General features: G+C 38.5%; 2 protein-coding genes across 3 annotated transcripts in view; both read left to right on the forward strand.

The window, feature by feature from the left end:
- The window catches only part of NR2C2 (nuclear receptor subfamily 2 group C member 2), a 72,150-nt gene that overhangs the window by 18,726 nt on the left and 26,043 nt on the right, over nucleotides 1-27,381 (forward strand). The window contains exons 2-8 of one of the 2 annotated variants that reach the window (XM_032210425.1): nucleotides 10,826-10,936; nucleotides 11,458-11,658; nucleotides 12,209-12,311; nucleotides 16,814-16,993; nucleotides 23,062-23,209; nucleotides 26,094-26,187; nucleotides 27,226-27,359. In XM_032210425.1, the coding sequence (XP_032066316.1) occupies nucleotides 10,865-10,936; nucleotides 11,458-11,658; nucleotides 12,209-12,311; nucleotides 16,814-16,993; nucleotides 23,062-23,209; nucleotides 26,094-26,187; nucleotides 27,226-27,359 (932 nt within the window). In that variant the 5' untranslated portion in view covers nucleotides 10,826-10,864. The remainder of the gene's footprint in view (nucleotides 1-10,825; nucleotides 10,937-11,457; nucleotides 11,659-12,208; nucleotides 12,312-16,813; nucleotides 16,994-23,061; nucleotides 23,210-26,093; nucleotides 26,188-27,225; nucleotides 27,360-27,381) is intronic. The other variant, XM_032210426.1, reaches the window with a different exon arrangement.
- LOC116503799 lies at nucleotides 17,510-22,731 on the forward strand. The gene is made up of 2 exons (XM_032210427.1): nucleotides 17,510-17,627; nucleotides 19,758-22,731. Exon 2 carries the CDS (start codon nucleotides 20,487-20,489, stop codon nucleotides 21,423-21,425), a length of 939 nt encoding a protein of 312 aa, XP_032066318.1. The 5' UTR covers nucleotides 17,510-17,627; nucleotides 19,758-20,486; the 3' UTR covers nucleotides 21,426-22,731.

The raw sequence follows: 27,381 nt of genomic DNA on the forward strand, positions 1-27,381 counted from the left end.
TACATAGAACGCAAAATGATCTGCCATTTTTTTCTATAATGCCATACATCTCGCTCCATGTCTCTTGAAAGTGGCCACTGCCACTACCACTCCCTTTACTTAACCTTTGTTTTTTATTTTTTGGGTGCTCCATCAGTGGGCCAGTGACAGCAGATAGAATTATAGATAGCCAATTAGGGGTTAACTAGCCTAACAAGCTAACACAACCTCCCCCTCACTTATCTCAGTTATTGTGGGCAATTACAAGTCCATGGCACCCCAATAGTTGCTGCTAATGGTGCTCACAGTTCCCGTTGGCACTCCGCTGTTCCCTGCTGTGGTGCGGTCGTAACCGACAGTCCCAGGAGTAGACTCTCTGTGCCGGCCTGACTGGAGAGAGGCGCGCACTGTTCCCGCGCTCCTCTCCTGCGGGTCCTCCCTCGCCGCGCTGATGACGTGTGTGCGCACGGCACGCACGCCTTACCAGCAGCCCCTGCGCTCAGAAAGGGGCGGTGGTGATACAGTAAGTGAGTGTGGGTGGGGGAGATCACACGTCCCGCCCCCCCCCCGTTCCTCCAGCACAGATTCTTTCATCCTCGGCGGCCGTGCAGGAGCCGAGGATGAATCGCATGAAATCCTGTGCGTGTCACCCCAAATGGCTACGCGTGTCAGCACTGACACGCGTGTCATAGGTTCGCCATCACTGACCTGAAGGGTCCTTTTCTGTGCACCGCGGGAGAGTCTAACCCACCCTGGATGATCTGTCCAGGGATTTGTGGCCGTCGTCTCAACTTGAACTGACTTAATTTCTCTGACGCTTCCCGCTTCCCATCTCATGGTTCCAGACCATCTCAAAATTCTGGGGATTTTGAGGCGTGGCCAAGGAAAAAGTTTCCTCAGTCCTAGGGCAATCAGACTGAATTAACTCATTGCTTGGACTCTCCCGTGGTGCACAGAAAAGGACCCTTCAGGTAAGCCAATGGTCTTTTTCACAAAAAGGCTTCTAAATTAAACATTTACTAGAAGGCAGATTGTTGAGGTTACTTTTTGCTGTTTTGCATAGAGCTTTTTGTTAGTTAAGAGGTTGGTTTTTCTTTTTGTTTTGTTTTTGTTTTGCTGAGCAGATAGACATACCTACAGAAAAAACCTTGGGGTGCAGCTATGCACCATTTTATTTTATTTTTAATAATGTCTTTGGGTTCTATGTGTGATCAAGAAGACTGTTTAAAATAAAAAGTTATATTAACTGCCGATGTTTTGTGGTAAATCAGTTTCCTAACTAATATTTTTTCTCCAAACATTAAAAATCAGATGAAGCAGTAGGTTTAATGAACCTTCTATAAACCTAATTTATAGAAGCCTTAATGGCCACATGCACTATTTTGCATATACCTGAGCTCCAAAATGGCCACACTATTGACTTTTTTTGCCATTATTTCAAGAGGATTAATAGTTAGAGGATGTTCCATGTAAAATATTGTAGGTTTTCTAAATGCATCTTTTGACATGACGCAGCCTTCTGAAGGCTAAAGTCAGCCTTCTGGTTCATAGTAGCAAGTTATTATTTGAAGATATCTAGGAGGTTTTCCTTTTTTCAAAGTATCTCCTACACAGATAATTCAGAGGATGTTCATTTTGAAAATTCAAAAGAAAGTAACAGTTTTCTATTGCCCAATACTAAAGCAGAGAGTTGATATTCAAAATTTGTCCACATTTTGAAGTCCATGACTATCATGAACATCATGAAAAGGAGTGATGTTTTTTCTCTTGACGTAGTGAAGTACCCTTTCAGCTCAGTAAATATGCAAATAACTTGGAGAAGGAAAATATTTATTGGACATCTATAAGAATAATAGCCACTAAATGGGAAGGAGCTAGCTATCATTTGACCTTTACAAGTCATGATCTTATTTTTGTCAGTTTTAGAGGGTATCCTTTTCAACTATATCTGAATGGTGGTCCAAAAAGGTGAGAACATGGGCAAACTTCCTGACAGAAGTATCATTGCTCAGCTAGCAGGCCAGAATCAGATGTTTATAGAAAAAAGATTATTTGGCAATCTCGTGAACAATTTAAGGAATTTGTACAATAAAACAAAATCACCTCCATTCTGACCAATATTAGCATTCAGTACTTTGTGGAATCATTTATATGACTGTCTTTGTATTATCCACTTTTATGGACATTTCCATTTATTTCCCGTGTATAGACTACTTTATTTTACATATAAACCAAATGAAAATAAATACTTTGGCAACATACCAATAGTTTAGAATCAACATAGTTTTCTTAAGTGTATGTTATTTTTGTATTCAATGTCAAATTACAGTAGTACTCTTCCAAGAGTTAAAATGGAGATTTATAGTTTTCCAATAAATAACTTTAGAGATAAAGTTATAAATGAATTATAATATACAGTATTTTTGAGGGGCATACAATTTAATAATTGCATAAATAATATTTTTAAAATGTTAATTTAATAAGCTTTGAAGATGAGAGGTGATTCATAAACAAAATACAATAAAAGTTTTTCTTGATGTTTCATTTTATTGTCATGTATCAGAACAACAAAATTATTATCTGATGAAGTTTATTATTTTGTTCATTGAATAATCATAGTTGGATCCAGGATAGACTAAGGAGAAAGCTCTGTAACCTAGGTACATCCTTCCCAGTGAAATTAATTGTATTATTAGACAAACTGCTTCAGCAGCTGGCAAAACAGCAGGAACACGTCGATTCTGCTTCCTTGGTTACAGGGAGTGATAGTGTACTTGACCTTCAGAGGAACAGGGTCATGGGGAGGGCATTTTTAAATAATTCTGTCATTTTATCACTGGAATCTTTATAAATGGAGTTCAGGTACAACCTTTGGGAGTAGAATAAAACTGATGTCTTCAGTTTTCTTTAATTGTTTTGCCCAAAGATCTTTGCAGAGGAAAAATGTAAATAAAACTGCAGAACGATTTGACACTGTAAGTATTGGAGTCTGTATAGTTTCAAGCTTGAAAAAAATAATTCTAAGATTACTATAGATAAGATTCTTCTTTAAATGAATATATAGAATATATAGGTAGTATTTGTTTATGCACTAGCTTAATATTTTTTATTACATGACATTTTACCATAATTTAAACTGGTAATAGTATTTTTACCAAATGAATGGATTTATAAATCAGGAATATTTTAAGTGTTTAGAAAAGGCCATTATTTTCATACTGATTTTAACTAACAGTTTTAATCATAATTATCAGTTATTGATATATTTTACTGCTTTATATCCTTTATATGGTAAGCAATGTTCCTTAACACATAATGTTAATTCATACTTTGTAACAATTTTATAACAATCGCAATAATTATTAACATAGTCTAATAAAATAAACTACTGTATTTTATTTTGCATTATTGAAGTCAGATTATTGCTGCATTCCTTAAGAATAAGCCTCGTACTAAACAAACTATTTGCTTTCCTATTTCAAAATTGTTTAATGCAGTCTTTCCAAAATTAGTACTTTCTAAAACTACTTTTGATCATGGTGGCTGGGAATGATGAGAGTTTTTCTTAAAACCATCTAAATAGAAGCAGGTTGCCAAAGGCTGTTTTAGATAGAAGCAGGTTGCCAAAGGCTGTTTTAGACTAAGATATATAAAGGTGAACTAGTAAGAAAAAATTGTTGTTATATTTATCATACTAATGCATGCATACGCACAGATAATACAAAAATGTTTGAAATTGAAATTTAAAACTGTAAATCCATGTATTTGCATATTTTACTTCAAACGTCAATTGTTTGACAGAGCTAGTTATATATTATTGTTTGTGGCAAATAATTCTTCAGTGGCATATCTGACATTTCTTGTACTTCATATCCATTTCCAAAATGTCATGCAACTTTCTGAATGAAAAGTACTTGTGCTTTTTAACCATCTTCTATTCTGAGGAAAAAAATCGGTATTCCTTTATAAGTGGCAACTTGTATTATATATTTGTATCATTGATTTGTTTCTTTTAATTCAAAATGTCAGCAATATAACATCAAGGACCAAGCTGAAAAGCTGCAAATAATTTATCCTAAATATCTTAATATTGTAAACCACCAAGAGTACTTCAAAGCAAGATGGGTAGCAAAAAGAAATAAATAAATACATACCTTATTTTGTATATAAGCACAGACTATAGTAGACATTTTCGGCTCATTCTGTGTTACTGTGCTAACCCATCTATTTATAGCTGTAAACTTAAACATTTTTAGATAGCATTTCATGAAGTGTTTTTTTAGATCATTGTTAATTGTATTTCTAGTTAAAATAAGTTAGCAAAAGGCACTTATTATTTGTGTTTAATGTAAAAAGACTTTGTTTGGAATTGGATTTTCCTCAATATGTACAGTACTGCAAATAGTCACTGACTTATGACCATAATTTCATAAGCCATATGTAATAACCATAAAATGGTTCACCCACATGACCCGATTTTATGACCTTTTTTATAGTGGCCATTAAAAGAATGCAATTATTGTAAAGTAACTTCAATAAGCGTTAAGTCAACATTTTGGTTGTTAAGCATACAAATAATTTGTTATAGGACAGTTTTGCTGAAAACCAGAAGTAAATGTCAGTTTCAAGCAAAACTCATGTGACCATGGGACACTGCATATAGCAGGGCTACCTGCCAAACATCTGACATGTGATCACATGACCATGGGACAAGAGTCTTGGAACTTCAGATGGGTTCCACCACAAAACCACGTTTGACTAAAGAGCGCTCGACGAAACCGCGTAGCTGACATCATCACAGCGTGACGAAAAAAGCACGCTGTGAACGATAAAGCTAAAATTAACCCCTAAATCTAACCCTAAACCTAACCCTTAACCTAAACCTAACCCTTAACCTAACACTAACCCTTAACCTAAACCTAACCCTTAACCTAACCCTAAACCTAACCCTAACCCTTAACCTAAACCTAACCCTTACCTTAACGTGAATCGGCTTGCTTTCAAAGCGCTTTTTAAAGCGCCCTTTTTTCTCCGCGGTCGCTGTTGTCGCCCTGCTGATGACATCAGCGACGCGGTTTAATCGGGCGTGCTTTAGTGGAGCGCGGTTTTGTCATGCCACGCTTCAGACGTGGTTCATAAATATCTTGGGGTACTCTGTCATAACTTCAAACTGAGCTTAACGATGTGATTTGCTTTTTGGACTTAGTAACTTGCTTTATAAGTTATAAAATCAAATTGGTCACATGCTGCCTTGATTTATCAATGCAACATCTTACAGCCAAAATTACAGGCTGCATTCTGATTAATGTGTCTTATTTATTTAGACTACAACTCTTTTCATATCTAAGTCTATCTTTCATATAAGTGATGGCAAACTTTTTTGGCACTGTGTGCCCAAAATGGAACACGTGCACGCGCACTTGAAACCCGAAGACCAGCTGGCTGGCACACACATTCACACTGGTCAGCTGGTCTTTGGTTTTCCAGCACTCTAGTGAGCACAAAAATCAGCTGCCGGCGCATTCACATGACAGAAACCAAAAGAACAGCTGGTGATGGTGCGTGTGCCCACAGAGAGGGCTCTGCCTGCCACCTCTGGCCATAGGTGCCATAGGTTCGCCATCACAGCTATATATAATTGATTTCTTTTTGACATTTATGTGAAAGGATAGTAAGATGATTTATTTGAATATTTGGTATTTTTTAAAAAAACACATGATAAAATTTACTTCAAAAGATAATGTAGAAACTGTACTGTGTGACCCAGGAAGTTCATGCTCCGTTTGCTTGCTTGTATTGTCATATGTATAACATTTGAATAAGATATTTTTTTAAGCCTTCACCTGAACTTGAAAATAAATTTTGGTAGAATGTCAAGATTACATGGCTTAGGACCTGGATACCTACTGGACCGCCTCCTGCCACATACCTCCCAACGACTTATAAGCTCTCACAGATTGGGCCTCCTTCGGGTACCGTCGACCGGGCAATGCCGGTTGGCGACTACTCGGGGGAGGTCTTTCTCTGTAGCTGCCCCGGCCCTGTGGAATGATCTTCCCGCAGAGATCCAGACCCTTTCCACTGTCTCGGCCTTCTGTAAAGCCACTAAAACCTGGCTGTTCCGGCAGGCCTGGGGCTGTTGGCCCCAAAATATGGTCCAGCCCCACTTGGAATGGAGTGCATGGTGTGTTTTTAAATCTATCTTTTCTTTCCTTCTCTTCCTTTTGATTTATTTGTATTGTTAGCCGCCTGGAGTCCTACGGGATTGGGTGGCATATAAATGTTATTAAACTTATAAATTTAAATTTATAAGATTGACACATAATATCAAACAATGGACTCATCTTACTGCATGAACTTTAGGCTTGTTCATTCTGTATTCCCTTGCATGTACTCCCTTATATTATTATAGCAAACCATTGCTTACCATGATATCTTAAGTAGATATAGATGCCACACCATTGAATTCTAGAAAGAAGTCTGTTAATCCCGAAATATTTCCATCTGAGTTGAACTATTAAATTGATCACATTTATGTATATTGAATAATGTTCCAAATATTATCTTGGAGGTGTTTGGAATTCATCTTCCTACGATTCTGCTCTAAGAGACATCTCCCTTCAGTTAGAAAGGAGATTGATGACTAATGTCTCTTAACTTGCCATCTTCATGGAAATTTCAAATATAGTCAGTACCGTAAAACAAAAGGATATTTAAATTAAATATGGTAAGTCTTATTTACAAAATGAAAAAGAAAGTGTTTATCAGTCTTCTGTAAGGCCTTAAAATCCTGAGCGTCACAATGTGGAGTTGGGCCAGTAGTACATTGGATAGATCTGTTTTTACGCTGGCTGCTATTTTATGTGTCTTTAATTTTTTTAAAAAATATTTTAGAAGCCCAGTCATTAATTTGAGATGGGCAGCCGTCATTATTTATTTATTTTGTATCCCACCTTTATTATTTTTTGTAAATGACTTAGGATGGCAAACATCCAACATACCTTCTTCCTATTTCTCCTTAACAAACACACTCCCTGTGAAGTAGGTTGGACTGAGAGAGTGACTGGGCCAAAGTCACCCAGCTGGTGTTTGTGGCTAAGATGGGACTTGAACTTATGATCTCCCACTTTCTAGTGAGATGTGTTCAACGCTAGACCAAACTAGTCTAAATAAATAAATAAAAACTTGTAATCAGGAACTTGTCCACAACCTCTATTTTACATTTATACTATGTTTGGCAAACTGTTCTCTCATTCAAAACATCCTTAGTCAAGGAGGAGGAGCCAACGTCGTGATGATACGGATGTGCGGTCTCAATGCTCAGAAACCGCAGCCGGGACTTTTGCTGCTGGGTGGTCCAATTGGACCTAAACCATCCCGAAGAGATGGTGAACAAGAAGAATATGTCTTGCTCACCTCAGGGACATAGCAAAGTCCCTGATCGGTGCAAGAGAAGTTCTTCAAGACGGCGACAAAAAATCCAGCCAAGGCTGACTAAGTCGGGGCAGCTCCAGAACGGAAGGATACGGAAAGAGAAAGTGTTTCCAGCTGGTGAGGAACTTTTACTGTTTTAAAAAGAGACTGCCTATAAAAAACTTAAAATTAATTTAAAATGGAGAACAGAAGAATCAAGCGGTGGAATTAAATTTGGAATGGTTTTGGACAGTGGTTATCTTACTTTTTAAATGCTAGAAGATGGAATTTATGCAAGCCTTTTAAAACAAATGGATTAAGTTTTCTTCTATTTTTTCTTTTATTATTTTCTATAACCTATGGTCTAAAATTTTCCTCTTTCATTACTGTGGATGTTTTTCTAATCCATTTAAAAATTGGACTTTTTCTAACTTGAAATTCAAAAAAGATACAAAAGAAATAAGGAAATTTGCAACAATAACACTGCTACTCGGAGGCTGGAAGTTTTGTGTATTTGGAAGGTTTGCGTATTGGAAATGGAACACTTTTTTTCCTCACTGATTGTTTTGGTTTGGCACTACAAGGTCTCACTGCTTGGTTATAAGAGTGATAAGAACGGAAGCATACAGATGTCTCTTTGAAGTATATCTTTAACCAGAGAAAAGTGAAAACAAAACGTTTTTGTGAATCTATGTTTAATTTTATTAACCTTCCAACCTAGAGCAACTGTGTTTGTTAGCTGGAGAGAATGGCACAAGTTCAAAAGCAAACAGAAATCTTAAGCTTGCAAAAGATATTTTCAGAAATACAGAAATTATCAAATACATATGAGAGGATAGAGAAGAAGCTGGAAGACTTAGAGCATATAACAGCAAAATATGATGCAGAAGTTGAGGAAGTTTATCAAATGCAAAACGTGGTGGTTAAAACTCAAAAAATCGAAGTGGAAAATGAATATAAAGAGATTAAATTTGCTGATATTTATAGTGATTGGTTTGTCTCAGAAAATGGAAAGAGTGGAATACTGAAAGAGGAATTAAATAGAGGGGAAATTTATCCCAGAGGGCAAGATGCAGAAGAAGAAAAACCCAAAGAATCTATGGATTTAAAGAGAGAGCTTTTATTAGCAATAGCATTGATAGCACTACTGACAATCAAAGATAAGCTGACTAAGGAAACAGAAGAAGGGCATCAAGATTACATGAGAGATCTTATAAGCAAGGAGTGGCTAAGAGGAGTCCACATAAAGTTGATCAAGGAGATGATTAGAGGAGTGGCACCACAAATTGCAGAAGATATGAGACTGTTTTGCTATTGGAAAGATACAGGTTGATAGATTATATAATTTAAAACTAGTTAAACTTAGTAAAATTTATTGACAATAGATATAGTTTAAATAAATAATTGATAATGTTACTAATGTATACAATGTGTAATGTTATGATGAGTATAATTGGATATGAATATTGAATGGTACCCATGTAAGGAAGATTAGAAATCCCTTTGGATTACACATAAAGGTTAATAATAAAAAAGAACCAAGTTAGATACAGTTAAAATTTTGATTATTGGGGGGAAATGTTATGATACAGGATATAGTCAAATACAGGAGGGTTAAGAATAACAACGTATATATAGATATGGGTATAACATAAGGAAACTGGATGTAAACTTTAGTGATTTAGAGAGGATTAGAAAACTTTATTATTAAATATTATGGATGTTTAGCTAGAATAGGACATAAGGATTTAGTGCTAATGGAGGATTTTAGAAATACTAATTGAAAAGCCAATATGTGGTTATGTATTAAATTTTGGTATATTTTTATAATGAAGGACACTTAAACAATTATAGTCAAATGAAAATGGAGATATGATGATGGTGACATGTATAAATATTTGAGTTAAATGCTTGAGTTAATATGAAGTATGTTTGTTGACTGTGGAAGAGATATACGAAAGTCTTTTTGTAACCAACATACACTTTCTACAGCATGTAAAGAAGGATGTTGTGTTTGTTTTAAATTAAAAGTAAAAAAAAAATATTAAAAAAAACATCCTTAGTCTATCTCATAGGAGATCCTTTATCCTTATGTAATATGTTGATGGTGCAATGGTTATAATGCAGTATCACAGACATACTCTGGCTTCAGCCATGAGTTCCAATCCTAACAGGATTCAAAATTGACTTAGCCTTCCATCCTTCAGAGGTTGGTAAAATGAGGACACAGATTGTTGGGGGCAATATGCAAATTATGTTGACATTGTCCAGAGAGTACTATAAAGCATTATGTGACGGTAATGCTTTGCCACCATCTTTGAAGAAAGACTTCAAAATGTTCCAACACAAAAATGATTTTACCGATGCCCCTAGACACAGGACACAGATTGTTGGGGGCAATATGCAAATTATCTTGACATTGTCCAGAGAGTACTATACAGCATTATGTGACGGTAATGCTTTGCCACCATCTTTGAAGAAAGACTTCAAAATGTTCCAACATAAAAATGATTTTATTGATGTCCCTAGAGGTTTTTTTTTGTTTTTTTTTACAGGACATGGCATATAGTCACCCAAGATCATAAGGATCAGTTGCTTTCTTTTAGCTGACAGCTCAGTAAATATTTGTAGAAGGGTTACCAGATTTCTTGTAATTGCTGTTGCTGCAAGACAGTTAATTATATAGCAATCTTGTTAATTTGTTTCCTCTAAGGTGATTTGTATTCCTTTTGGATTGCTTGGTTGGTTATAATGCTCTTTATTTATTCTCCTGTTTGTTTTAATACATGCATTATTTTAGTTTTACCTTCTATGCTTTGTCTTCTGACCATAAATATAATTTAAAAACAATTCTAATTTTAATAATTATTTAATTATCCATTTATCTTAGCTGTTGCATTGGGCTGTAATATATTAAAATGTGCTTGATATTTTGGTCTCCAAGGGCATATAACCTCCAAATAGTTTACATTATTACCTTTAAAGAAGATTTCTTTTTAATAAATGTCACATATATATTTTTAACTATCCTTATCTTCACATCCAAAGAGTCAGGTAATTGAATTCCATTTCCTGGATTCCCTATTAAGAGAATGGTAATTCCTGAAAACAGTTTTATTAGTGCACTATGTCTGAAACTTTTCTTTCCTGATGGAAGGTTCTAGTCTACAATGCAAAAATAAAATGACAGATACAGCATTCAGGATACCAGTTCTCTTCTGAAGCCCTTAGAGCCTGTGGAACTGATTTAGAAGGCATTCTTTGCAGTTGGGAAGCAAAATAAGTGCCTTATAACTTGGAGACTCTTGAACATCTACTCTGCTATACAGTCCCCTAATCAAAAGATTTCAATTATTTGATAAAATATTAAGTTATATAATTTTCATTGTAATGTTTTGCCATATATAAAATCTTTTTTCATAAATCATTGTAGGTCCAAACTGTCCAGTCAACCTTATCTGAAACTCCAGTGATGACCAGCCCTTCCCAGCGCATCCAGATAATCTCCACAGATTCCACTGTATCATCACCGCAACGTATTCAGGTATAGACTTGTCTTCAAAATATAGTCTATTTCATCTTTTGTTTAATATGTAGTATTGAATAACAGAGCATTTTAATTTAATTGTTTTCTTTTATATAATTTCAAATCTAATATGCAATTTTATAGTTATTTTGTGACAGCGTACAAAAGCAGATTTACTATGAGAAAGTGATCTACTACTTGAGAGGTTTTATTTTATTATTGGAACTATGTTTTTGTAAGCAACCTGTGAGAGAGCCTTCTTTTCTATTTTATGTACTGGTGGACAGTACATGTTTGAAGACAGTTTCTTGTTTCATTTTGAGTAATCATGTACATATTTGGAACACCTGTTGATAGAATCTTTCCATTTTTACTATAGCATTTCTTTCTTTTTTGTATCTATAATTTGGTAATAGGAAACACACCATCTTTAAATAATGGCATATAATTCTTAAAATTGAACTTAAAGCTTGTTAAATTTATTTTTTTTAATGTGTTAAATTTATTCTCACACAATAATGTTTTTCTTTTTGTTACAGATTGTCACAGATCAGCAAACAGGGCAGAAAATTCAAATAGTGACAGCAGTGGATTCATCAGTATCCCCAAAGCAGCAATTTATACTTGCTAGTCCAGATGGTACTGGAACAGGGAAAGTAATACTAGCTGCACCTGAGACTTCTAATACCAAGCAACTTATTTTTACTACCACAGATAATATTGTGCCAGGCAGAATACAGGTAAACACCACAGTTAAAGAATGATACGTATATTAGGTATTCAGACTTAAGAGCATGCAGAAAGATGGCTTACACTTTTAATTAATTAGCATGGGTCTGTAGAATTTATATTCTAGTCTCCACATCATATTGCGGAAATACTATCAGCTCAGCAAAAATCGGATGATTTCAAAACATAGAAACAAAACTAAATATATGATTAAGATTATATAGATCAACATTGTCATATTATGCAAACAAGGCAAGGGGCAGTGGTTTACATTGTCTCGAGGCAATTAATAGATGGCTGCCATGTGTATAAATCACTATAACTTTCCTTTATATTATCATGCCATCAATTACCATGTAAACTTTTAAGCCTTTTCCTTGCTGGCTTTGCTATACTGTTGTTGTTTATATAATTTTTTCATGGTTCTTCCTTTTCTGCATGTTTATTTTGCAGTTGCACAACTGTGGCACAGCTGTGTTTTATGTTTAAAAATTTGCAGCATCTTTTAAATACAATTTCAAATATAAATTATACTACAAACTTTTAAATGTTTCATTTTAGATTGTCACTGACTCTGCCTCTGTGGAACGTTTATTAGCTAAAACTGATGTCCAGCGGCCACAGGTAGTAGAGTACTGTGTTGTCTGTGGAGACAAAGCATCAGGTAAGATGCCAAGCTACTTGGTTGAAAGAACACGTTTGCCTAAACACTCACACAGTACTAATCTTTCACTGAAAGACAGGTTTGGTAAGGATAAAAACAGAATAAACTTTTTTGGCACAGTGGGAATTCTTCAAGAAAGTAAAAAAAAACCACCTTATGTCACTATTGTAATAGTGATATTGTTCATTTTCCATAGATTTCCTGGCCCCTAAGTGCACATTATACATTTTAGTCACATATGCAGTGAGACTCTTCCAGAAATCCCAGGAACTTTGCTGTGGTTCTCAGTAGAGAGGGGCAGCATCACATAAATTGTGTTGCCTGACAATGGAATTTCATGGAGGGTTGAAGGAAGCAAAGTGGTACAACTAAAGAGACAAAATCTAATTTTTGAAGTACTGGTTTGGCCTCAGAGCGAAAGAATGGAAGATAATGTCTGGGAAGATTTTAGACTGACTCAATCAAAGTTTGAATACTTTTGGTTCCATAGAAAATCCATTTGATTTTTTTTTAAATGGACTTAAATTCAAAGGAAGTAAGGTGAAGAGCACAAGACTCACAGTGATTTTGGCTCTACTTAAAATAGGACAGAAGAAAAGATCACTAGACAATTAATACAACATATGTTCTAAATAACAGATAGAAGCTTTCCTTTCATTTTTGTCTTTTTGACTGAGTTTTCAGTTAGCTGATTCATTCTAAAAAAACGAGGTAGGGGATTTTCAACTCAAGATGAAGCCATGAATGGTACCAGTGTAATTCTTCAATGTACTAATTTATTGGGTGCATATTTCAGAAGACGAATGCTGGCTATCTAGATTTTTCATTGGTCAATTTGTAGATTTCAGTAATTTGCTCGATCAAAAGTTTTGCAATTGCTTTTGTGCAATTCATAGGAATATTTCTCCTGATTGAGTTAATGCAAAAGACACATAAATAGTGACTTTTTATTAAAACCAACTAGCTACCATATCATCAGAATAATTTTTCTTCCTTCTACTTGAATCATAGCTCTTCAGTTATTTTCCAGAACAAAAGAAACTCGAGAATACTAGAGTAATACTAGTGCAATAAGTATTTATTTTAAAAAGTATATCTTGAGAAAGCCATTTGACCATAGTTAGTAAGCATTTTTAAAGGAATAGGCAAAGAGCACTGATTCATTCTTTAAAGCCTCAGACAAGAATGAGAAATATTCAGAACTTTTTTCTCTTCATTCCCTATAAACTGTCTAAATAAGGTTTGTCAAATTTTGCTTTATTTTATTTTATTTATTTTATTTGTATGCTTTGTTGATAAATCTGAACAAGAAATAAATAGTACTTTGAGTAATTAAATTGTAATCTGTAAATCAAATGGAACATTTATACAACAGTGCAACTTTATAAAATAAAACCTTTTCTTTAGGACTGAACAATAAAGCAATCATATTTAAAACTAAATATTTAAAACTTTTACATAATTACTAAAATATGGACAAAACTATTTTTGAGGTAGCCCCTATTGTTGTATATTTATTTTGGATTCATATTGCTATTAATAGCAGTAATTACAGGTACTCCTTGACTTACAACCACTATTGAGCCCAAAATATCCATTGCTAAGTAACACAGTTGTTAAGTGAGTTTTGCCCCATTTTGCAACTTTTATTGCCATGGTTGTTAAGCGAATCACTGCAGTTATGTTAGTAACATAGTTGTTAAGTGAATCTGGCTTCCACATTGCCTTTGCTTCTCTGATGGTGGCAATAGGTGATTGTGTGACCCTGGGACACTGCATAAATAAATAAATGTCAGTGGCCGAGTGTCTAGATTTTGATCCCGTGAACATGGGGATGCTGTAACGGTCATAAGTGCAAAAAACAATCATGTCACTTTTTTTCAGTGCTGTTGCAACTTCAAACAGTCACTAAATGAATTGGTATACATTGAGGACTACCTGTCTGCACAATCGTTACTTTGCTTCACCTTTTCAAGGCAAAGTGGGAGCATATTTTGCAAGAATCAACTTTGCAGGTACAAGCTATTACACCTGAACACCCAAATCTGGAGCCTTATCAAAATATGCTCCAGACAGGAATAAGTTCTCACAAGATTCTAGATCTGTTTTCACAAGACTCATAACATTAGCATGGAAACCTAAGTTACAGTACTAAAGAATATATGTAGTTTAGAGTTAACTGTTGGGTTCTTATTGCCCTCTGAATTTGGTTGTTTTCTTGCAGATATTTGATTTCCAAACTAGGTAACTAATAATCACTATGTGGGACAAACATGTAGTAAATTGGTAGAACGCATGGTATCGTGGTAAAAGATCCTTAATTTCTCAACAAATTCAATCACAATTTCAATTGGTAAACTTGATATTTGAGATCATCAAATCCAAACATGTTAGGGATTCCTTGGTTACTTGACACATTGACCATCAACCATCAACAGGCAGAGATAAACCCCATTTACAATCAGATATCCTCAATTTACAAGCGGTCACTTAGTGATTTTTTGAAGTTACAACAGCCCCCCCCCCAAAAGGACCCAATTCTGAATTTCTGATGGCTGCCCCCCCCCCTGCTGTCACATGATCATATGTTGGGCACTCAGAAACTGGTCTGTATTTACGGCCATTTGCAGAATACTGCAAATGACTGCATTTTATATTCATTTATTAATTTACATTTCATATTTATGAACTGCTCATGTCCCTCAAAGGGGGACTCTAGGTGGCATAAAATAAAACATTAAAATATAAAACAGTATATGAAAATTACACTGTTAAGGTTTTAAAATTAAATTTTTAAACATTATAAACATTTTTAAGGAGGCATAAATAATTAAATCCTATTAAACATTAGTTGACAAAGGTAAAGAGAGGTTTCTCATTGCACCAATCAATCCCACGACTGCTCCTTTGAGCTCCCCATACACAGGCCAGAGCCATGTTTTAACCCCTTTTCAGAAGGCTAGGAGAGTAGGGCCTGCTTCACCTCTGGGATAAGAATATTCCAAAGGGTGGCGGCAACAGCAGAGAAGACTCTCTTCCTAGACCCTGCTAGTAGGATTTCTTTAAGTGACAGGATCTGCAGCATATCTTCCCTGTCTGATTGAGTGGTACAAGTGAATGTGATGGGGCGGAGCTGGTTCCATAAGAAGTGGCTCAATGCCATTTTTGCTGAAAACTGCACTTCTGGTTTCCAGCAAAAATGATCCATAGCAACAATGGGTTCTTTTTATGACCATGGTAGTTACTTAATGACTGATTCAAAAAAGGTCATAAAAATAGTTCCAGTCATATGTTGACCCACTTTATATCTACGGTCATAAGTTGAGTTACAAAGTTAAATTGAGGATAGTTATAACTGTCCCATTTAAAAGATGTAATCAAAAAAATCTCCCAAAAAGCAGGAAATAAGGAACCATGAAGGAAGAAGCCACACCTCAATCTAGACTGGCAGGGAGAGTGTTTGTGTTTTGCTTTAAGTGACGGCATTAACATAACTGACTTCCGGCTCTGTTAAAAGATTTAAAGTTTTTATTGCTTGATTTTACAGTTATTCTTCATTCTGAGTGCTTTCATGGTGAAAAACAGACAAGGTATATGAATGAATGAATGAATGTTATATAGATAGTTGTCAAATTACAACCATTCATTCAGTCATTGTTAAAAATTATGTTGACATTGAATGAAAGGACTTATAACCTGTCCTCCAAGTTCCTCCCATTGCAGTGTCTCCACAGTCATGTTTGATAACCAGCCTGTACTTAAAACAGATTGCCGTATCCCCCAGTGACATGATTACAATTGCCAACCTTCTTTGCTGGCTTCCCACAAACGAAATCAAAGGGGAAGTCGGTGGGGAAAGTTTCAAGTTGCTTGGGTAAGGCTCTTGCCTCCTCAGCTTTTCTTGACTAACACACACACCATGTTCTCCCTCTCCCTCACTTGCTCACCCCCACCAGCACCTTCCTTTCCTGGCCTCCCTGAGATTACACATAGACATATAGCCACAAGCACCTTTCTTTCCCAGCATTCCTGCGCTTACATTGCATTATAGCACATCCCCAACTCATGTGTAGCCTATGCTCAGAGGCTCCCTCTTTCTGCTTCCTGTTTATTAAAGGGAGATGGAATTATGTTATATTAGAGTTATGATAATATCTGGGACTACCTGAGTTGCTGTTGCTAAGTCACTCTTTACAACTGTATCATAAGTGACTGCAATCCCAGGCCCAGTTACCATAGTAACTGAAGGACTGGCTATATGTGGCCTCTAACTGGCTTACACACCAAATAAATCTTAGTTTAATTACTGCAATAATATAAAACAGTACTACTATGATGTAGAACCTCAAAAAAAAAGAAAAGAAATCCAGGAAAGCATTCTGATTAAAAGCAAACTGACAGACCCATTGAACAGTGAATATTGTGTAAATAAAAATTGTTTTAAAATGTACTTTTTTATTGTAATCATCATAGTTTCTTAGATCTCCCCCCTCTTTTTTAAGGTCGTCATTATGGTGCTGTCAGTTGTGAAGGATGCAAAGGCTTTTTTAAAAGAAGTGTGAGAAAAAATCTGACCTATAGTTGCCGTAGCAACCAGGATTGTATCATCAATAAACACCACAGGAATCGTTGCCAGTTTTGTCGGCTCAAAAAATGCCTTGAGATGGGAATGAAAATGGAATGTGAGTCTACAATCCATAACATGTTTCTTTACTAACAAAAAATAATGGATAGGAGTTTGGTCACATCTGTGATTAAAAGTTGTTTCTATTATTCCTATTATTCTCCGTTGCACTGCTTGGAGTGTCCAAGCAAGGACAAATTCTGTCCCACTGCCCAAGGACTGGATTGAAAATCTTTGGCCACACCCTCTGGCTCCTTCCATCCTCAGTTTTTCAATTCAGTCCAAAGCTGAATGTTACAGTTTAGCTGAATTAATTTTAACAAATTCCCTTAGATTAGCATGTTTATTGTTTTACTCTTCCTTTCAGTTAGCTAGTTTTCCCTTGTTAATTTCTTCTTCTTGCCTTGCCCTGAGCAGCCAGTTGCGTTCTGGAGGGAGCGGCGTGCTTCTCACCCTCCTGGGGCGGCTCCTTCGATCTTCTCTGTCACAGCATTGCTGCCCCAATACTCTTCACTGGCGGGACTGTCCAAGGCTTTGGCGGCCCGTCCAGCGCCAGGGAGGCTCATCGATCCACTTGACAGCTGCGCAGAGTCCTGTAAGTCAACCATAGCCGATTACCTTCACAAGGCCGTGCAGCGTGTTCCTCGCTGGGTGTGGCCATCTTGGAGAATGGCAGTGGCCATTTTGAAAGGGTGAGTTTTTTCCCGCCAAAACTGCTGATTGCCACTCACTCTTTGTTGCCAGAGTGTTAGGACAAGCGGAGCCATTCCGGCAGGTCTGGGCAAGGGCTTTGCCGTTTGGAGGCATTGGCAGCTGCCATCCTCCACAGCTCGTATTCCCCTAGGAGTTGCGATTACCAGCTGCGGTCCTTGCAACAGGAGCCTCTCTCCTAGTCCTCCCACGCTGCCTAAGTGACTTTGAACACACGTGTGGGCCTCCACCTGAATCCCATTTTTCCACCAAAGCCCTGCTTTGTCCACAGTTTGGCTGTCGGTCCCTCGGGCAGCATGGAAGAGGATTCCATCAAAGAAGCTCCAGAACAAGGGCCGTCCACCTGCATGGATAGACCCTGTAATAGAAGGGCAGGCAGGGCGGCAAGGGAGGCCATAAGGAGAATTGGCAAACACCCTTATGCCAGGAGGGAGACGGCAGGGCAAGATAAGGCAGATGCCAGGCGGCAGAAGGCCTTAGAGAGGCAGTTTGAAAGGGCGCAGAGGCAGACCATTACGTTGGTTCAGGTCCATTGTGAGGAATCCCCAGGGAGCCACGGGCCCTCTCAAACAGCCCCTCCCATTTCTTCCTGCGGGGAAGACCTTCAGGATTTTTCCTTGGACCGGTCCTGTGGGGGGTCAAGATCTTCCCCATCTATTGGAGGGGGGGGAGCTGTTTGACTGTGGGGTAGAGGAGGATAGAGACCTCCGCAATCCTCCATCTGTGTCCCGCAGACCTTCCTCAAGATCTACCTCTAGGGCCTTGACCTGCCCAATAGAGGATCAGGGATCTTCACTTTTGGCCGAAATGTGGGAGATGATCGCTTCAGTGATATCCCAGGGTATCACCCAGGGTCTTAAGGAACAGGCTGAGAAGTCAGGCCAAGGACACAAGAGTCATTAGCGCAGCGTCATTGTCAGAGGGGGAAGACTTGGCGGAACCAGAATTGTCAGAAGACGAAGGGTTGCCTGCCTCTAACCGGCTGTTTAAGCCTTCGTTATTTAAGTCCATCCTAGATAAGGCGAAGGTCATCACTCATCTTGAGGCTTCTCTTACCACAACTCAGGAGTCTACCGCCCCTGCTGACTCCAGTGGGGGCTTATTTGATGAGGCTATTCAGTCTCAGGACCTAGTGCCTGCGCCCAAGTTATTCAAGGACGTTGTGCAGCGCCAGTGGGTGCAGCCAGGGACCTGGGTGACTCCAGGGGGTGATGACAAACAGCTTTACACAGTTGAGTCTGGTATGGAAAACTTACTCAAGTTACCAGAGGTCGATGCCCTGTGGCTGCCCTGACCTCTAACTCCATCCTTCCTCCAGATCTGTTACAGGGACTGAAGATGGAAGACAAGAGAACTGAGAGGGCCTGCCATAAGACCCATCAGGCCGCGGCATGGGCCATTCAGGCCTCCACCTCGGCTTCCTTTTTCAGCAGGGCCTCTATTGCCTGGTTGCGTCAGCTGCTCACCCATATTCCCCAAGGTGATACCGGGTTCATAAGCTAATGGCGGCTGCCAAATACACCGTGAACCTAGCAAAGTTTGCTTCTAGAGCCATGGCCTCTAACATCACTTCCCTCCGACTTCTATGGTTGCGTCATTGGAACGCAGACATGAGGTCTAAATGGAAGCTTGCATCCGTTCTCTTCAAGGGAGGCAAACTATTCAGAGATACATTAGACTCTGTCCTTATTGAGAATAAGGATAAGCGGAATGTCATGTCTTCCGTATCTCATAAGACGACCATAGGGCTTCTTCCTTTTGTAAGCAGTCCTTTCGAGCCACGGAGTCGTAGCCCAACTCTTCCGCTTCTTCTTCCTTCTTCCAACACCCCTATGCCCAGGCTTCTGATCAGACCCACAATAGGTAGTCCTACCAGGGGTCACCACCAGTCTTTCTCCAGACATCCCTTTCATGGTGGATCGGCCAACAAGCCATTCCGCCGCAACAAATGACCAATCACATCCCCCCATAGGGGGTCAGCTTCAACTGTTTGCTGACTGTTGGAAGACAACCACGTCAGATGCGTTGGTATCGCAAACAGTGAAACTCAGCCTTACCTTAGAGTTCATTTCCTTTCCCCTCCATCACTTTATTCTTTGCCCTACCCACAGGTGTGCCATCAAAAGGGGACTCATGGAGGCAGAGATTCACCACCTGATAGAAATAAGGGCCATAGAACCAGTTCCCCTGGTTCAGGAGAGAAGGGCTTCTACTCCATCCTCTTTCTGGTTCCAAAGAGCTCAGGAGGGTAGAGGGCCATCTTGGACTTGAAGAGGCTCAACTTTCATCTTACCTACAAAAAGTTCAAGATGCAGTCCCTCCAGTCAATCCTGGGCAGCCTGTGTCCAGGGGATCTGATGACTTCCATTGATTTGAAGGAGGCCTGCCTCCACGTTCCGATAAGACTGGCCCACAGAAGGTTTCTACGGTTTTATTATGCCAGCCAGCATTATCAATATTGGGCCCTTTCCTTCTGCCTTTAACCGCCGAGGGTCTTCATAAAGGTCCTGGCAGCGGTGGCAGCGGAGCTCCGAAAGCTCCCCATTCATCTACAATGCTATCTGGATGACATTTTGATCCAGTCGTCATCTGAGGTGCAAGCACTGCGGGACCTGCAAATCACCATGGACTCCCTGCTGTACCACGGTTTTTCCATCAACCGTGAAAAAAGTCATCTGTCACCTTCCACGAGAGAGTTACATCTGGGGGCGGTGATCGACACATCATCTTGCCTCGTGTCCCTGTCTCCAGATCGGATTTGCAGCCTCCAAGAACTGGTACAGCAGGTTCAATGATCTCTCACCGTGCCTGTGGTCCTATTGTCACAATTGCTGGGCAAAATGATGTCATGTCTAGCAATCGTTCCCTGGGCGAGGCTGCACACAAGAGAGTTGCAATGGTTTCTCCTTCCATCACAGAGGGCCAACGCTAGCAACTCCAGGGCCCAGGTCTGCCCATCGCCAAAGGTATTACACTCTCTCAGGTGGTGGTGGACACCGGCGTTGACAAAGGGATCGTTGTTCCGAGAACCCGAGCACATGATCCCCATGTCAGATGCCAGCCTCTTCGGGTGGGGAGCTCACCTCTCCAACAAGGTAGTGCAAGGCAGGTGGTCCGCCAATGAACTGGCCCACAACATCTACTGGCTGGAGTTGAGACCGGTCTGCCTTGCTCTATGCAAGTTCCAGTCAGACCTGCAGGGGCACCATGTGTTTGTCCGGATGGACAATGGCGGTGAAAGCGCACATCAATCGCCAAGATGGCACCAGAGCCTGCGCACTGATGACGGAGGTGGATGCGCTCGGATGCTGGACAGAGCGTCATGTAAGTTCCATAAGAGCGGAACACATATTGGAGTTAAACAACGTTTGGTCGGATTGGTTAAGCAGAGCCACTCTGGATCAGTCGGACTGTGGCCTCCACCCAAACCTATTTCGCCAGCTGTGTCTCAGATTCGGCACCCCGCTAGTCAACCTATTCGCCACCCCGGAGACCGCCCAGCTTCCCTGCTTTCTCACCAGGTACAGCTCGCCCCAGGCGGAAGGAGTGGATGCACTCAGGTATCATCTTCCACCATTGGCCGTTGGCTCAAAACTTGCATTTCCCTGGTCTACGAGCACCAGGGTAGGTCAGCACGTCCCAGACTGACAGCACACTCAACCCAAAGCACAGCAACTACCGTGGCCTGGGCTACCCAGGCCTCGATTGAGGAGATCTGCAAAGCCGTGACCTGGGCGATGCCATCCTTATTTGTCAGGCACTACAAGCTGGACAAATAAGCCTCTGCAGACTCTGTCTTCGCATGGCGCGTTTTGCAGAGCGTGGTTTCTGCCGAATCTTAACGTGGATTGTGGACCTCATTGGAGACACCTGCCCTAGTGACATATTGTTTGGGCATGTCCCTTGCTTGGACACTCCTGCAGTGCACCAAGAACGACCCTTCAGGTAAGCCAATGGTCATTCTATTATTGTTTCTTTTATTACACTGTTTGTATAGTCCCAGTCAAACTTTGACACTAATCTTTGGCTGAGCTTTATATTTAAATCTTCAAACATTTAGAGGTTTGTGCTGTAAATGAAAAAGTAAAATGTTTCAATTGGTATATTGATTCATGGAAATGTGATGATATTCAAAACCAAAGTGATTATTCTGATTTTGGGAGAGTTTATATCTTAAATAAGGTAGTGTATTAAAAAAAACTAACAGACAAGCTGAAGGGATCAATTCTGACAGCAGAACTTAGGAATGTATCTGCAGTACAAGGTAAAATAGAGTCTCTGGTGTTAAATAAATCACTAACATCTTGGTTATTCAGAACAAAGACAGGATGTGCAATATCTGACTGGTACTAAGAAAGTACATTTGCTTTTGGAAAAGCATCTCTGAGACAGTCATGATCTGGATGATTGAGAATCTCCATAGATAAACTCAGATTTGAAGTTTTAGGAGTTCCCTCCACCATGCAGGGATGTAACTACACTTCAGGCACTCAGTAACTAGGCCACATTTACTGTTGTCTGCAGTGTCCCATCGTCATGTGAATAGGCTTTACAACAGTTTTGCTGAAAAGCAGCATTTACTTCTGTAATAGCAAATCATTGGTTTGTTTAACAACAGCACATTCATTTCATAACCACAGTGATTCACTTTTCAACTGCCGTAAAAAAAATGATAAAATTGAGCTGATAATGTAACTGACCATTTTCTGGCCATCACAAATTATAACTGGGACTACTTGTACTTGTGTCCATTTCAGCTTACTTTACTACAAATTGGGATTCTTTGGAAAAATGCTAAGAATCACCAATAGTTTGGCTGTTTTTCTATGTCCTTTGAATTTAACTATATTTTATAAATGTCTATCTAGTGTGATATACTGTTCAAGTTGGTTCACAATGGTTCACTAGTTAACTGATATTAGTATTAAAATTGATACAAGATTACAATTAGTATCATTACTAATTGTTTCAGGGTTTTCCCCCTGTATTTAAAACGTTGTATTTGTGCTTTATTTTTCTGACACCACAAATAACATGGAAAAAGATTTACAATTATTTTTGTATGTAGTGTTGCATATTTGAAAATTGTTGCTTGACGTAATCTATAAATTTCTACTTTTTTGTTGTTATTGTTTATTTCTTTGTTCCATTTTTCTTGGTTGTGTTTTTAAATACCTGTTAAAATAAAATAAAAAAGTTCTAAATAGCTTAAGTGTCATTAGTATATTATAGAAAACATCCCCAGACAACTTTATCCTATGTATCAGAACAGGATACATGGATATAGGAAGAAATGGAGTCAGTATATAGACAACACCTTTGGTTAAAATGAAATTTAAATGTGAGCTAATGCTTTTAAGAATCTATAGGTTGCGTAAAGTTGTAAACCTGCGTATTTGTTGTGTTATGATGTAGCTGTACAGAGTGAAAGAAAACCTTTTGATGTACAGCGTGAGAAACCAACCAACTGTGCTGCTTCAACAGAAAAAATATATATTAGAAAGGACTTAAGAAGTCCTCTGATAGCAACCCCAACATTTGTTGCAGATAAAGATGGGGCTAGGTAAGTAACAAATGTCTTTAAAGCCCTTTTAGAGTTAAATATTTAAGTTGTGAAAACATTTCAATATTATTCAGAAAGTTATTACATTAAACAGAAACTAGTTTTATTTCCTTATGATTTGAAACACTATTTTTATTTTAATTATTAATTTTGCCCAACATTAAAACATAGAATAACAAATAATAAGTGAAAGGAACAAAACAACAAACTAGTATGAGAAAGATTTTATTTTCATACACTCTTTTCATTGATTTTAGAACTATTTTCTTGTGTGTATAGGTAGGATAAGACCGTCCACAGATATGTAGACTGAAAATAAATGGATTTCTCCATGATAGTATACAAGATAGATAGATGGATGGATGGATGGATGGATGGATGGATGGATGGATGGATGGATGGATGGATGGATGGATGGATGGATGGATAGATAGATAGATAGATAGATAGATAGATAGATAGATAGATAGATGCTTCAAGGAAAAAAAACCTACTGTATATACTCATAGATAAGCCCATCCAAACCCATTATTTTGGATGTATTTTGGCACCTAACATTCTGGACTTATATGTAAGTATATACAATGCAATATCTAAAGTATAAATCATGGGGTTTTTTGGTTGGATTTTTTATTTACAGTGAGAACCATTTAACGAATTGAACCTGGAATATATCTACCTTGTATAAAGGCAGTTTAGCCTGTGATTTACACACATAGCCAAAACTGATCCAAAGTGTTTAAATAAACAATTAATAATGAAATGGGGTTGTATGAATCTTTCCATTGAGGATTTGTATGTGTTTAAAGAGAAATAATATAAAAAATTTCCTCTCATTTAAAAAAATCATTATATCGTTGACATTTTGAGTCAGAGATGAAGACAAAAGTTATTTAATATTTATAAAATGCATTTATTTATTTAAACAATTTATATATCTGCACATTTCATTGCTATAACTTTGGGTAGCTGACAATAAATTAAAATCAAAACCAGGAGAACAATCCAAAATAATGGGGGGAAATACAGCAACAATTGTATACCACGTGCCAGAGATTCAAAGAAATGATTTAATCTTGCATTTGATAATGAACAAATAAGCAACATATAGACCAATCAGCTGGGCTCATCTAACAGTCCAGTTCAGATTCATGAGAAAACAACTAGGTCTTTAGCATTTCACAGAAGGGCAAGAAGATTGGGACCATTTAAATTCTGTACCAGCTGAAGTTTTCAAATACTCTTCAAGGGCAACCCTCTGAGAAGTGTACTGCGCTAGTCCAGAGCAGATTACTAGGGCATGAGTGACGATGAGCAGAGGCCTTTGATCTAGGGATCAAGTGCAACTAATACACAGGACAAAACTGTGAAAAGGTCCTCCTAGCCACAAATATATATGCTTTACGCAGGCATCATGAGTCCAGGAGGATCCCCACATCATGTATCAGATATGTCCAGGGCATTGCAACCCCATCCACCACCAAAGATGGTATATTCCTAGAACTGTCAGGCCCCAAAACTCAAGGCCATTCAAGTCTTGCCAGGGTTGACCTGAAGCCTGTTGTTCCCCATCCAGACTCTTGACAGGCTTGGGCACTGGGATAAGATGTTCATGGCATAATTTAATTCACCAGGGAGAGAGATATAATTGTGTGCTGATGATACTTCACCCCATAGTGACCGAAGTGATTACCCAGTATCCTCAAATAGAGCTGAATGGGAGCAGAGAGAGCATTGAAACCTGCAGCACCCCACACAGTAGGGGCCAAGGGCGGAATCTTTCCTATCCAATCACCACCAACTGGAATTGAGTTGCAAAAAGGAGGTGGTCCAGCCCAACACTGTACTGAAGGCAGCAGAGCAATCAAAAAGGGCAAGGATGGATGCATAGCATTGTTCCTGCTATTGCCAGAGATCATCCAAAAGTGTGACCAGTGCTTTTTTCATCCCTTACCTGTGTCTGAATCCCTACTGAAAGGCATTCAGATGATCCGCTTCATCCGAGGTCCTCTGAAGCTGCTGCCGAACCACTTTTTCAACAATCTTCCCCAAATAGAGGAAGTTAGGTAATGGATGAAAATTGCCCAGTACAGGTAGTTTTGTTTAACAATTGGTCACTTAAGAACTGTTTGAAGTTGCAATGGAGTAAAAAGAAGTTACTTTCAACCCATCTTAAAAGTTGTGATTGCTTCCCAACCCATCCCACCCCTGCCGGTCACATGAATGCATTTTAGGCACTTGGCAGGTGGCTTGCATTAGCACTGGTTGCAGTCTCATAGTCATGTGATCACAATTTGTAACTTTTGCCATTTTCCAGCAGAAAATGGCAAAAAAACACCCACTGGTTATGGTAGATTGACCACATGATTTGCTTAATAATCATAAACATGGTTGTAAAATTGAGGCCATATGACCTTTCTTAACAACCACAATTACCACCAAAATTCCAGGCTCAATTTTGATCATAAGTCAAGGACTGCCTGAATCATGAGGTCTTCTTGAGAAGGGAATAAACCAAGGCCTCTTTTAAGGAGTGTAAAGAAACAAATCCCTCAGTCAGAGAAGAATTAACCATTGCTAGAACCCACTTACACAATGCCCTGCAGGTTGCTTTAACAAGCCCAGAGGGACATGGATCTAAGGAGGGTGGATGTGACTAAGTTCACATCCTAAAAACCTGTCCCTGTTTTGCTAGAATTGTTTTCCTAGTTCTTCTGCCAGTTCAATATAATTTCTGGAAAAAAACAAACCCAGAAAATATTTTGATCAACAATTTCAGAAATCACAAAAATATGGATCGCAATGTTACTGTTAATGATGTAACAATGAAATATTGTAGCCTTTATTAACATAATGTTTTCCTTATTTTTATCCTCTTGAACAGATCAGCCAGTCTTCTTGATTCAGGGATGCTTGTAAATATTCAGCAGCCTTTAATACGGGAGGATGGTACAGTGCTACTTGCTACAGATCCCAAGGTAGCCTTCCTTAGATTTAATTGTACAACTCATGTTTTCCTGCTTTTCCTAATTGCTATCTTATTATGTATAAAGAATTTATACATAGATAATTTCTGCTGAGAAATGTATTTAATATTCAGATCCTTGACTGATGTCATTTGGGACCAGAATTTCCAAAACTAAGCAATGTGGTCATAAAGCTTGACCATATTGCTTAGCAATGGCAATCTCTGCTATCCTGGTTGTTGTTAACCAAATCTTATGGCCATTAAGAGAGGCAACTTCCTGTTGGCTCCCTACAACCACTCAGTAGGGAAGCCAGCATAAAGTTGCAAGTCCCAGGTAGCTATTGAGCAGCCCAGCAGCAGGCAGTAAGGGCATACTGAGGCTTGAAAGATTTATGAGGAGGCGAGGGAGGTATAGCAAGACTTGGGAAGAGTGCATAGAGGTGTGCAAGGCTGCAAGGTGAGATTGCACATGGGTGCAACACAGGTTTGGGGAGGGTATACACGGATATGCAAGTGGCTAGTAGAATATAAGTGCAGAGGGACTGGAAGATTTACACCAGAGAATTGCAGCCTTCCCTGTGGGCTTCCCCACTGACTTTCTGTATATGTCAACAGGGAAAATTGCCAACAATGATCACATTATCATGGAATGCTGCAACTGGTCATTACTATGACCTATTTGTCAAGATTGCAATCATAGGTTACAAGGGTTCTGGGACAGTCAGAACTCTGAGGACTGGTCATAACCATCATTTGTTCCCCACCATCATAAATTTGAATGGTCCCTGAACAAATGGTTCTAAGTTGAATGCTACTTGCTCAACTATAGAATAGATTATAATAATGAAAAATAGGCATGGCTTTATCAACCCCCTGATGTGTATTATATTATTTGGTTGATATTTACAATTTCTAAACCTTTCATTGTAATTTTAATCTTTTCATTTTAACTACCTTTGTATCTCTATTAGGAAACAGGCACATATTATATTTAAAGAAACTCGGCCATTTAATGCAGAGTGTTATTTTTATTTATTTATTTTTGTAGGCTGAGACAAGCCAAGGTGCTTTGGGAACACTAGCAAATGTTGTAACATCACTTGCAAGCCTTAACGAATCTCTTAATAATGGAGATACTTCAGAAATTCCACAAGAAGACCAATCTGCAAGTGAGATTACTAGGTGTGTGATTCACATTAGAAAT

The sequence above is a fragment of the Thamnophis elegans genome, chromosome 2 (assembly GCF_009769535.1).
Source record: "Thamnophis elegans isolate rThaEle1 chromosome 2, rThaEle1.pri, whole genome shotgun sequence".
In the NCBI taxonomy this organism is placed as follows: domain Eukaryota; kingdom Metazoa; phylum Chordata; class Lepidosauria; order Squamata; family Colubridae; genus Thamnophis; species Thamnophis elegans.